General features: G+C 39.8%; 1 protein-coding gene across 2 annotated transcripts in view; it reads left to right on the top strand.

Annotated features, from left to right (window-relative positions):
* The window catches only part of cadps2 (Ca++-dependent secretion activator 2), a 127000-nt gene that overhangs the window by 22677 nt on the left and 91910 nt on the right, over window positions 1-12413 (top strand). For both annotated transcript variants that reach the window (XM_053426864.1, XM_053426863.1), the window contains exons 3-6: window positions 230-463; window positions 602-723; window positions 6799-6910; window positions 10890-11029. In XM_053426864.1, coding sequence (XP_053282839.1) covers window positions 230-463; window positions 602-723; window positions 6799-6910; window positions 10890-11029 — 608 coding nt within the window. The remainder of the gene's footprint in view (window positions 1-229; window positions 464-601; window positions 724-6798; window positions 6911-10889; window positions 11030-12413) is intronic.

Raw genomic sequence — 12413 nt, 5'->3', positions numbered from 1 at the left:
ACAACACACAATCTTGTCATCTACATTTCTTCTCTCTACACAAAGAAAAGCACAATATTTACAGCAAAATTCCCACCTCGTGAGGAACCAGAAAGTGGGATGAAAGGTGTCAGTGAAACACTGAGATGGATGTTTTATTGGTAGACAGCTTCATGGTGGTGAACTCAGTTGTAGCAGGATGAAAACCTTGATGCTGATGATGAACAGCAGCTGAATGTGTGTCCTGCAGGAGAAGAAATACCCAAAGTTCATCTCCCCTGACATGGAGGCTCTGTACATGGAGGAGCTGCGTTCTTCAGTCAACCTGCTGATGGCAAATCTGGAGAGTCTGCCGGTGTCTAAAGGAGGCCCCGACTTCAAACAGAAGCTCAAACGCTCCTCTCAGAATAACTCCTTCCTGGACATCGGGGATGAGGGAGACATCCTCTCCAAATCTGACGTTGTGCTGTCCTTCACTCTGGAGGTGTGTGTGTGTGTGTGTGTTGAGTTTTAGATGTTGGGAGATGTTTTTTAGGGATAGGACTTGTTTTTAGGTTACAGGTATAACAGGTTTTGAAAATGAACAATGCATCTGAATCCCTATCACCTCTGATATTTTCAGATTGTAATCGTGGAGGTTCAGGGTCTGAAGTCTGTTGCTCCGAACCGGATCGTTTACTGCACCATGGAGGTGGAGGGAGGAGAGAAGCTGCAGACGGACCAAGCTGAAGCTGCCAGACCACAGTGGGTTCCTCTTCTACTATCTCAGTAATGTCTGATAGAAAATTACATCTTACAGGATTTAAATAGCTTTCACCATGTCACACTTAAATTAGGCCCAGACTGTCGTCCAAATCAATACTGTCACAAACATCATATTTCATGAGATTTAATGTTAGCAATAAGATAGTTTTTACCTTGTGAGAACATCATTCACTGAGTTAGGAGAATTTCAAATGAAGGAAGAAGAATGGCTGAGCATTGTAACACCTCTTTGTGACCTTTGTTCATGACTTATTAATAGTGCATCTTGGCTAGAAAAGCTGAAAGTGAAGTGTGTGGAAAATGTCTCCACATGGGAAAAAAGGTTGCTGATCAAATCAGTTCATGTCTGATAAAAGAATCGGTTAACAGGGGGAACTGTTGACCTACCTCCAGAAGGTAGTTAACACTTCTCACTCGGTTCATTGTAATTAAGTAAAACTGACAATAAAGCAACGGATTCACCCTTTCACGTCTTATCTTATCTGGTCATACTATTTTTCTGACTTTTCGGTAAACCCTTACCTTCTTTCGTCTCTATAAAGTGCAGAAGTTGCACAGCTCTGGGTGTCCACAAATAACGATGACAAGTCTGTCCTCTGTTTTTGATTCTCTAAGATGTCAGGAGAATCTCAACACTGATGACTGACACAGTGTCACACAAATGTGTTCACTTAAGCTGAAATATTTAGAGCTCTGCTGACTTTTGCATCTTTTAGCATGAATTTATGGCTAATTGCAACTTTGCATGGACTTTGCTTGCAATCACACTGGGAGAACGATTATTTTCATGTGTGGTCTGGAAAGACAGGGCTAAATTAGTAAGGCGAATGGTGCCACCTAGTATCCCCACAGTTTCACAACTGTAGACGGTGTAACTAGGTCAAATTTGATTTTGTCCAAAACTTTGGTCCATACGGTTGTTTATAATGTTGTCAAAGATTGTAGGTAGAATTTAGGTCTTTTATTTATTATAAAGGTAAAACAATTATCCTAAAAACTTGAATTGTGGCTTTTTTTTATTTCACTTTCTTGCTCTAGATACTGTTTTATCCTAATATTGTGTTGCATTTCTATTATAGCACAATTACATCTAAGTACTTTTTTTTTTATGGCTTAAGATTTTTGATGGACTAAGTGTTACACAGGGATCTTGGGCGATAACGATGTTCAGTGCTAATACTCACTCCTGATTGGATTATTGTCGGATCTTTGGAACATGAAGTGAACACACCAAACTCTGTGAAACGTACCTTTCACTCAGCTACCTGAAACTGAGCAATAGACCCACAGCTTTGAAATGCAACCACAGGTGTGTTTGTGGCAGACAGAGGACACCAAGTTGACCCTCATCCTTCAGAAAGGCCAAAATCACCACGTGTCTTTTTCAAGGCTGATACAGCGAGGAGATGATGCTGTTATGTAACAGTGATGAGAGTTGCTCTCTTCTCAACATAAAAAATACAGAAACAAACAGAGCCTACAACTGTCCTTATATCAATGTCTACAGTCTCAATCAGAGCTCAGATATTTTTGTTTAATTTGTCCATGAGACTAATTCCACTGAGAGGAGGTTTATGAGCAGTTGTGATTTAAAACGGGGCTGTAAACAGGCCTGAGGGTCAGGCTGTAAAGACACCAGCACACACTCACACTAGTAACACTAAATCCAACTGGTTGAATGAGCACACTGGTCCTGTGAAATGCAATTTCGTTCCGTTTTATGTTCAACAGGTACGGCTGGAATGACATATATAATCTTGAAACTTCTGTAGCAAGTCATCTGATCATTCCCAGTGCTGCTGCAGAGCACGGATCAGCTTTTCTCTAAGCTGTTCACCAACATTACCATGATATCCCAATCCCATCGTAGTGCTAACATACTTATGAGCATCGTCGTTGTATTATAAGAGCTACACAGTATCTGCTCTCTGTAGTTAAATAACCAGTATTCCACTGTACTGTGTTGGAATCAAACGCGTAGCTTCACAATCCCAATATGGCACTAAATGGACACTGTGGCCTTGTGGTTAACAACAGTTCACTTAATAAACATGAGCAACATAACTGCTTTTAACAAAAGCTAACGAAGGCTTCTGAATAACAAGATGATTCTATACCAGTTGGTAGCATAGTGTAATACTAGCATTACTGACCTGCAGCCACAAGCCCTGGTCCAAACATCTCACCTCATGAAGATTTTGGGTTGATTGCAGCTCTTTTCCCGGGACTTATGCACAACTCCAGCTACCTGTATGTCCTCTCTGATTGGCTGCCCAATCTGTCCTTCATTTCCTTTGTAACATTATGTTTAACACTCAACATGATTTATTTAGTTCTGTCTGCACTTAGTACCCTTAATCCTGTAGTATTTGGTTATTATTTTTTTCTATTGGAATAGATCGTATACCAGGACGTGATCAGCAGAGTTAATAATGATGGGAAAGCGATTACACTCAAAAGAAAATGTCAATACATTCATTCAAGAAAATCACTTAAAATGTATCTGTAAATATTGATTACAAATTACAACTAATTTTAGAAATTATAATAATGCTATATTATTATAATAATTTTTATATCAAAATATGATTTGCCTGTAATGACTCTGACTATATAAAAAAAATTGCATTACTTGATGATTTTCACCTGATTAGCAGCAAGTATAATTCCACCTGATGCTCCTCTTGTCGATCTGCCCTCAAAGTTCTTGGTGACGGTTCATGGCCGTGGGATGCCTGGCGGACAGTGGGGGTCTGTGGGGTAATGAGGCTGCCCTTTCACACACTTTCTTTTCTGAAGGCCATCCGTCTGCCAGCATCACCAAACGGAACCAATTAAACAAGCTCACCGTCACCTCGCGCCCTCGGAGGTCAGCAGCGACGCTCTTCTGTCGCTTGCCTTTACTCTACGGCTCCTGTCACCTTCTCTATGATTAGCGTCCAAATTGCTTTCACGTCCCTCATCTTCAATCACACACCCATACATTTAATGATAACATAGTTATGTAATTACATGGACAACCCGATTAGCTATGATTACACAGTCGTCCAATTGCACTGATGATTCATGCAATTGACACAGAGAAGCTATTTAGTTACTGATGACCTGTTTCATTAGTGATACCATTAATTAAAGTGGATTGTCAAGCATCTGTGATTCTTGTTCAGGATTATAGCACAATTTCTCATTTGTATTACAATTGATGTAGACTCGAAAAAATCCAGGTTTAAGATTGTAACAGTAGTTGTGTGTGTACAAGATAAAAATGAGCTTACAGACAGGAAGCGAAGCGAAAGCTTTACAAATTAAACATTTATCTTTGTACCTGTGTAAATTAAGTTTGATGAAGGTTGAAACAAAGAAATACTGTAACAGTAAATCGGTTTTATGTCTATGCTGCAGCCACAGCTGGAAAAATAATGTTGTTGCGTGGTCCGACTGTCCATCCAACTGAACATGAATAGTCTGAGGTAAGCCTCCAAATTTAGTACAAAGGTTAATTTGGATGTAAGGATGAGCTTGATGCGTATAGTTCGGTGGTCAAAGGTCAACACTCACAGTTGAGTTGATTGTATTTCTGTTAAATAAAGGGGTAGGAGTGAAGCTACCTAGAGGAAACAATGACAAGCGTGAGTATCAACATAAAACAGGAAGTGACATAGAACATGCATCGGGAAATGATGTGTGTGAGTGTAACCATGACAGTTACTCTATCATCTGATTAAGACATTGTGTAAACGCCAGTAAAATGGCATTTGGTAAAGATTTGTCAAAGCAGAAATTGATTTACTGTGTTCCGATTCAGAAACGCTAACGACACAATGGATTGAAAAAGGATTTGTTTGTTAGATTTAGAAAAAAAAATACGTATCACAAATAAAGTTTAAAAATGTGTTGAACCTAATTGTTAACTGCCACAAAAAAATGTATTGTCATAGAATAACATATTCCTTAATATAACATATGTAGCTGAGTCTACAATTAACAGTGTGAGCATTGTTAGTTAAAATCTTACCAGGGTGAACAAAGCTTACAAACGGATTACGGACCTTTCAACTTTTTGTAAAAAGTAAATAGCATCTGTGGGTGTAAATGTAGTAGTGTTAAAATTTGTTGCAATCTTTTAAATGAGAAATTCACTCAATATTGTTAACAGGTGTTGATGTAAGATATCTTAAAGCTAAAATGAACCCTGAATGAGCCTGTAAGAAGCTTTTAGATATGAGGATTACACACACAACACCAAACATTGGCCACTCCTAGTACAGCATCCTTCTCTGCTATTGATGGATCCTTGTTGTAGACTATATCGCCCCCTACTGGCCTAGCATTCTTGTTTGAGCATTTATAGTTCTGTGTTTTTGTATGGGCGGAGATGTTCCATGAAACAAAAGTTTTGAAGATGCGGAGACGTACGTGTGCGTGTGTGTGTGCGTGTGTGTGTGTGTTTAATTGAAACAAAAGCACCCTTCTGTTGCCTTGGAAACTGGGGAAACTAAGTTTGGTTCTCGACCTTGCTTCTCGTCTTCAACAAGTCAAGGGGTCACTTGTCATCTGTGCACCTCACACACATAAACACCCAGACCCCATGAAGGCATGTTATCTCAGGAGCGTGGCTGTGTGTGTGTTATAGTGGCCTTGTGTCCTTCATCCCGAGCAGAGGGCATCACTTTGCTCCATTAGAGTTTGTGTAAGATGAAAACTCAGAGCTGACACTGATGGCACTGTTTGCTGACTCTCAATCTCTGACCATCACCTGATGATGTGAAGTTATTACAAGAAATGTAACAACACTGACCTCCTACCTCTGTTACCCTTGTGGTCCATGACGAGCAGGTACCTGCACTTAAAAATGAAAAAAACCCTGTCCTGTGGGGTTTTGAGCCTGCAAATACAAAATGGTTAACATGTTTGAGATGTAAATTATTTGCGACACATACATGTCTGTTTTGAGTCAAACATGAACATTTTCTGTTTGTTGGACTTTGCTGAAACTTGAGTGTCCTCATGAAGACTTTCTTAATCCCTCATGGTCCCTGTGACACAGTGAGATTCAGTTGAGCTCAGCAGAGCTCAACTGACGGACCATTCAACAAACACTATTTCCCAAAATAACCTGAAAAACTCAGTTCTATAGATTCACAATGAAGCATGATCTCTTTGAAATTATTCATAAATAGGTTGTGATTGATACTTTGATAAAAATGTCACGTTACCACAACACCATGTTTTATCCATTTGAGATCCTCACCAAATGCCAGTTCCAAATCTCAGAGATTTGCTGGTTCGGGCAAAGCTTAAAAACAGCCTGCATATCCTAACCTCTGACACCAGCCCCCTCACTTTGGAGCACAAATGGCTGAAATCCCATTCCAAATTAAAGTGTCTATAGCTTCTGAATCACGAAAAGAAAGACAACTCCCAAAGGTATCTTATAAAATAAACATTTTGGGTGATACAGAAACAGAGTAGTAGGCCTTTGATTTCAGTAAAAGAGTTTAGTCCACCTATACTAATTCCCTGTGTGTGCCTTAGCTACACTATCAGTAAACTCAAGTATAACCCTTCTACAGTGTTTTTTCATAACAAGACTCAGGTGTCCGAAAAGCACATTTGGAGACTCCAAATGGACACATGGTAACCGGATCATATTCTGAATTACTAAAGGTCTTTCTTTCGTTTCTTCATCAGTTGGAGATAAAATACTTTAACTAGCCTACCTGTGGCAGTTTTCTTCTTTGTTCTGTTCCTCCCTCCAATACCTGTGCATATGTTCATATCTTCTTATGTAGATCAGGTCCTGTTGCGTGGACAGACCATTTTTCTAATCTTAGTCAACATTGGCTTAGTTTAGCTGCTTTACAGTAAAAGCCTCTTAAGTGAAGCAATAGTGGCTGGAAATGTTGGTTTGCAACCTGGCACAGTACAGTTTGTGCAGGGGAGACTGGACTGGTGGATGAATCGAATTCTCATCAGAAGTGTTTTGACCGACAGGGAGGATCTGAACTGCAGTCTGTCACTGTGAGTTAACGAAAAGGTTTTTTTCTCTTTCAGGTGGGGGACTCAGGGGGATTTCACCACAACTCACCCACTGCCCTCGGTCAAAGTAAAGCTGTTCACAGAGAGCACTGGTGTGCTGGCTCTAGACGACAAGGAGCTGGGCCGGGTGAGTCCATGCACACACGCACGGACACACGCACACACACACACACACACACACACACACACACACACACACACACACACAAAGTGCTTTAATCACATAATTTAAGACTTAATACTAACTAGAATTTACTCGACATTTTTGGGTCCCCTTTTATGACATTAAACATAAAATGTGTTTTTAATACTAAGATAAATTGTCATATTTGTCACAGTCATCTTTACATCCTCCTATTTCTGACAACAACAAATGACTCAGCATCACTATCAACACCACAGTAGCTGGGTGATTGGGGACGTTGTAAATCCAGCTCATTTTAAAAGCATATTTCCTTTTGGAGACATGCTGGATCATGTGATTGTGTAGGAGACATTTGTTACACAACAATTGTGCCTTCATGTCTGGTGACAAATGTTGTCAGATATAATGTGCCACACATCCATGATGCAGTAGACCAAAGGCGTGTTCAGAGTTTAAACTGGAACTGTGTCCCAGTCATGTGACCACATAGCCATACTGGGCTTTTAGAAAGTAGTCATTCTCCCTCCTTGTACGGCTGCCACTGAAAGTGCATGCCCTGTGTTTGTCTTCACCAAGGGAGTTGTTTTAGTGCCTGTCCATGGGTTTGTTGGTTAGTTGGTTGGTTGCTTTTTCAGCAGGTTAACTACCCCGTCCGGGTGTGTTAAATACCACAGAGCTAGATCATTTGTAAAACTACATTGTAAAAAATAAATATTGAAGGCAAATTAATACAGGTAACTATTTAAAAACAGTTTGTTTTTTGAAGAATTAGGAATTTCTTTTCAGTTTTTAAGATTATGAGACAGGGTGTTTTCCGGTCATCCATTGATGACCATCGAAGCATGTGAGCAGAGAGAGATGCTGAGTTTTAGATCCTTAGCTCAACATCAATGCAACAATCTACTAGTAAAACCCAAACTCCAAGATCGTTGTTAAATTAGCTATCCAACATTTCAGTTAAGTTTCTAGATCCAAGATGTCCCTCCTTGTATCAAATCTAAACTCAGGTTAGTAACTAACATCACTGCTCTGTACCACAATTCTAAAAAAAGTATTATGCTTAATTTTGTACCTACTGGGATATTTTTTCTGGTAAATGACATGGTACCAGAAACGTGTGGTGCTAACAACTGAGTCAGTGCCTGGCTAAGACAGTTATGCCAAATTATGTGTTTTTGTACCAGGTGTCTGTATGTTGCATTATACGGGGTTTTTTAATCACCATTAGTAATGAGCTTCATGTCAACTGTAGCGACAGAGTAGGCTACAGCAACTGTACAAGTATGATGGAAAAACATAGATTTCCATCCGCCAGATAAATAAGAAACTCAGCGTTAAGATAATAGGATTGCCCTTCACATATGAACAAAGTTCACAACAACAGGAAGATGTCCAGAGAATCAGGTGTGGGGTGACGTCTGGTTAAAGCATACAGCGTACAGTGAGCAGGGAATAACGTATAAATTCCGCACATTAACACAAGCAATTTGTTTTCACCAAAGAGCCTAGGATCCGGTCTTTTCAAGACGACATCTTCATTCGAGTCTTCTACGTGTATGGCTCCGCTTTTCCATTCAATATATTTGAAATCATTTAGTTTTTTTGTTTCATTTCAGTTGAGTGTTAGAAACGTGATAAACAAGCCCACATGCTCGCTGTGAATTTTGTGGAACCTTTTTCTGTTGTATTCCGACATGGGCTCACTCTGACAATTTACTAGGGAGCTGGCAGGTGAGGTTGTGGAGAGTATCCACAACCACTGACTCGGACATGTGCGTTCTCACATAAAGCTCCACCAGATCTTTTCATCTTCAGAGTAGAGATCTGAGAGTAGCAAGGGATTGCGATCAGTGTCTCCTGTGAGAGCTCTGAAGGGAGAGTAGGCAGATGCTGATGACAGACACTAATTTTGCCTTTTGCAATCCTTACATTCTTTGGAGAAGGCAGTGTAGCCTTTAGATGTATTCTACCTGAATAATGAATTATTGTCTTGGAACAGTGAGAGTTCCTCACAGCAGGTGAAAGCCTTTGAACAAATAGTGCAGACTAAATTGTGTGAAGGCAAGGACAGGCTGAAGGCCATTCCTTCTAATAAGCTGTGCGCTGATGCTGCTGCAGATCTGATCCGTGTACGCACCACTTTGAAGCTGGTCCATAGATGGATGTGTGTGGGGGGGGGGATGACCGTGTTGCCCATGTAAGGGTGACCGAGACACAGCATGAAAAATGGCCCATGCTGCTGAATTTAACAACCATGTGTTTTATTCACAATGTTGTTTGGGGGTTTTCTTTTTCAAAAGAATAAGATAAGATTCAGCTTCAAGGTGCAAATACGTTTACACAGCAGACAAAAACAAATAGAAAATATAACCGAGTGAAAGCAAAGAGACCAAAATAATATTATTCATTAAATAAACAGGAGAAAATAAGATTATCAGAACCAGCCGTCCACACCCACAGTGACATGCTGCTGTCCTGTACCACCAATGGCACAATCAGAATTATTTATTAAGGACGGCTACAACCAAGCTGGTTATGTGTTTTATTAATTCATTTATTTATTTAAAACCTTGGGAGAGACATTGAGTTACAACGCTAATTTGTATTGGTACCGAGGTAAAGCAATACAACAATAAAGGATTAAACAATATATTTTAATTCAAACAGCAATAAAATAATACATGGTTCTACCAGTTAAAATAAGTTATAGTAACGATGCCGTACCAAACTATTATGGATGAGGTGAGTGTACTTTCTGTGATGATTGTGTAGAACTGGACAAGATTATGTTTTTAAATGTCTCAGAAAAAAACAGTCTTTGATTGACGAACCCTTTTTACAATAATGTGGTCTGTGTTGGTGCTCTAATGTGTTGTTGATGAGAACGCCTAGATATTTGAATGGGTTCCTTATTGTTATGACCAGATATTGGGGTGAGGGGGTGCGTCTGAAGTCCGGAATGATTTCTTGTGTTTTTGATGTGCTGAGCTTGAGGTGGTTGTTCTGGCACCAGGTTACTTTATGACCTGAACAACCTGCTCGCTGGGATATATCCGATTATCGTTGTGTCATCTGCATATTTGAGAATGGTGGCTTACCTGGTTGGTTGATGTGGCTGGTGTAGAGGGGGAGGAGCCAGGGTGACAGGACCCAACACTAGGGGCACCTACAAGGGTCGTAGGGCAGGATGATGCCTTATTGACCTTAACCCTCTCCTGCCCTTGTCCCCATATATTAACCTATGAACACACATACTCATATGTTGCACTTAATCTGTGATCAGTTATTTCAATCACAGAATAGGACATAACACCAACTTCCCTGTTACTCCTCTTGCTGTCACTACTGTCACTATCACTAGCTGATGTGTTGATGTCGGCCCTACAGAGAAAACCATACTGATGGAATAGTCTTTGTGAAATAAGAAGCAATAATCTGTTTTCAAATCAAAATCAAATCAGCTCTGTCTTTTCCTGGCCTTGAAAAGCTTGTTTACGCCTTTGTCTTCTCACAACTTGACAAATCTACAAATCTCTATTTAGCTCAGTCTGGACCCCAGTTATGTTAAAGAACTATAACTATAACTTAGGATCTTTAAACCTACACTTGCTGATAGTTCCTAAGGCAACACTGGTAACTAGCGGTGACCGCGCTTTTGCCATCAGGGTCCCGAAGCTCCATTAGACTTGCCAGAACTATGAACCTGTTTTTAAATCATTGATTAATTTATTTTAATTGAAAAGCCTTCAAATACCGGATTTTTTGCTGGCTTTAATGGATGTTGTATATATTTTTTATATTGTCTTTCTGATTTTTGTTCTGTTCTGTTTTTTATTCCGATGTATTTTGTCAATCACTATGCAATCTTGTGTAGGTAAAGCTATAGACATATTATTATTATTATTATTATTATTATTATTATTTCATTACTAACTGTTTCCTCCCCCCCTCCCTCCCACAGGTGGTCCTAAACCCAACCACCAACGGACCAAAGCAGGCCGAGTTCCACCGAATGGTCGTCGCCAAGAACAGTCAGGACACGGAGCTGAAGATCAAACTGGCTGTCCGCATGGACAAACCCCCCAACATGAAGCACAGTGGGTGAGTCTGCAGCTGCTTCTCACTTCTCACATTCAGGTAAAAAAGGTTCAGTGTAGCAGCAGAACTCATGATTTGCACATTGAGGTTTCATGCAGTAATTGGGGTTTAAAGTAACTGCTTCCACTTCCATCTTCAAAAAAATATATTGATTTTCAGACTAGTTGAATTTATTAATGCTGGTTTTTCTAAGATTAAATGTGCCACCTGCAGATGGTCTCATAACTCATCCATTAAACTCGTTTTTCACACATTATCTAACACTGAGTCATGTACTGCCAACATATTGAGTTTTAAAACAATACTGTATATTGGTCTTATCAAGCACATAAGGTATCTTATCATTTTCCTGTCCTTGGACTTGGAGTCAGTGGCGTCCTTTTTAGGGGGGGAAAGTGGAAGTGACTTCCCAGAGCCACAATTGGGAGTATGGTTCTTAAAAAGCCTGAATGATTTAAAAAAAAAAGAAAGAAGATAATATTAATTACTTTATGAATGTGGCTGAATTGGCTGACTGAAATTCATATCCAAATGTACTGAAGATTTACTGGGGTCACCTGTCTAACCAACTACAAACAAATGGTTTAGTCCTTGCCACACACGGGGTATCAGAATTCATGCTATCGACGGAATGAGACCGCCTTTTAAAACAGTGTAAAATAATACATTTTCAAATGCTTATTTATGTCTGTCATTGTAGGTGATGGCTACTGTTCATTTGTGACTACCCTAACAAACACTAAATAAACTATTTCTAAATCAAAGAGGAAGAGACTGCTTGTGTGCTACACTCCTGCCTGCAGTTAAAGTTTGTAATGCAAAATACTTTGTCAGATAAAAAGAACATTTATCGATTAACCCTCCAGAACGCCAGCTTTCCATACCTCTCTGTATTACGGAGTTAGTGCCCATTCATGTGTGAATCAGAGGAGCTTAACACGTCCATTAACTCCCAAAACAATTTCCTAGAAATGACTCTAATAATATCATATGCAGCATGGTTCAGTATGTTTTGTTGCAGTGAATCAATGAACATAAAGTGTGTTACTTTGTGTCTGTGGACTTTCCGGAAGCATTAGCAGGCGGACAGCTCCACCTCCTGGTTACAGAACAGGAAGTACAGACAGATGTTATCATACAATCCTGAGATGGTAACTGACGGTAACTGCTTATTGGTTGTTCCATTCACACCTACGACCAAATTAAAATCTCCAAACAACCTAACATCAGTCTGCATGTATTTTGACTGTGGGAGGAAACCACAGGGGAGGACAATCCACACAGACAGACCTGAATGTCCTCTTTAAGATCGATGTCCAAGAATGTGTGTGTGTATTTCCACCAGGTGATGGCAGCAAAATCTTAACCCTGACAGAAAACATTTCAT

The sequence above is a fragment of the Pleuronectes platessa genome, chromosome 7 (genome assembly GCF_947347685.1).
Source record: "Pleuronectes platessa chromosome 7, fPlePla1.1, whole genome shotgun sequence".
NCBI lineage: Eukaryota > Metazoa > Chordata > Actinopteri > Pleuronectiformes > Pleuronectidae > Pleuronectes > Pleuronectes platessa.
This window is presented reverse-complemented; position numbering and strand designations above follow the sequence as displayed.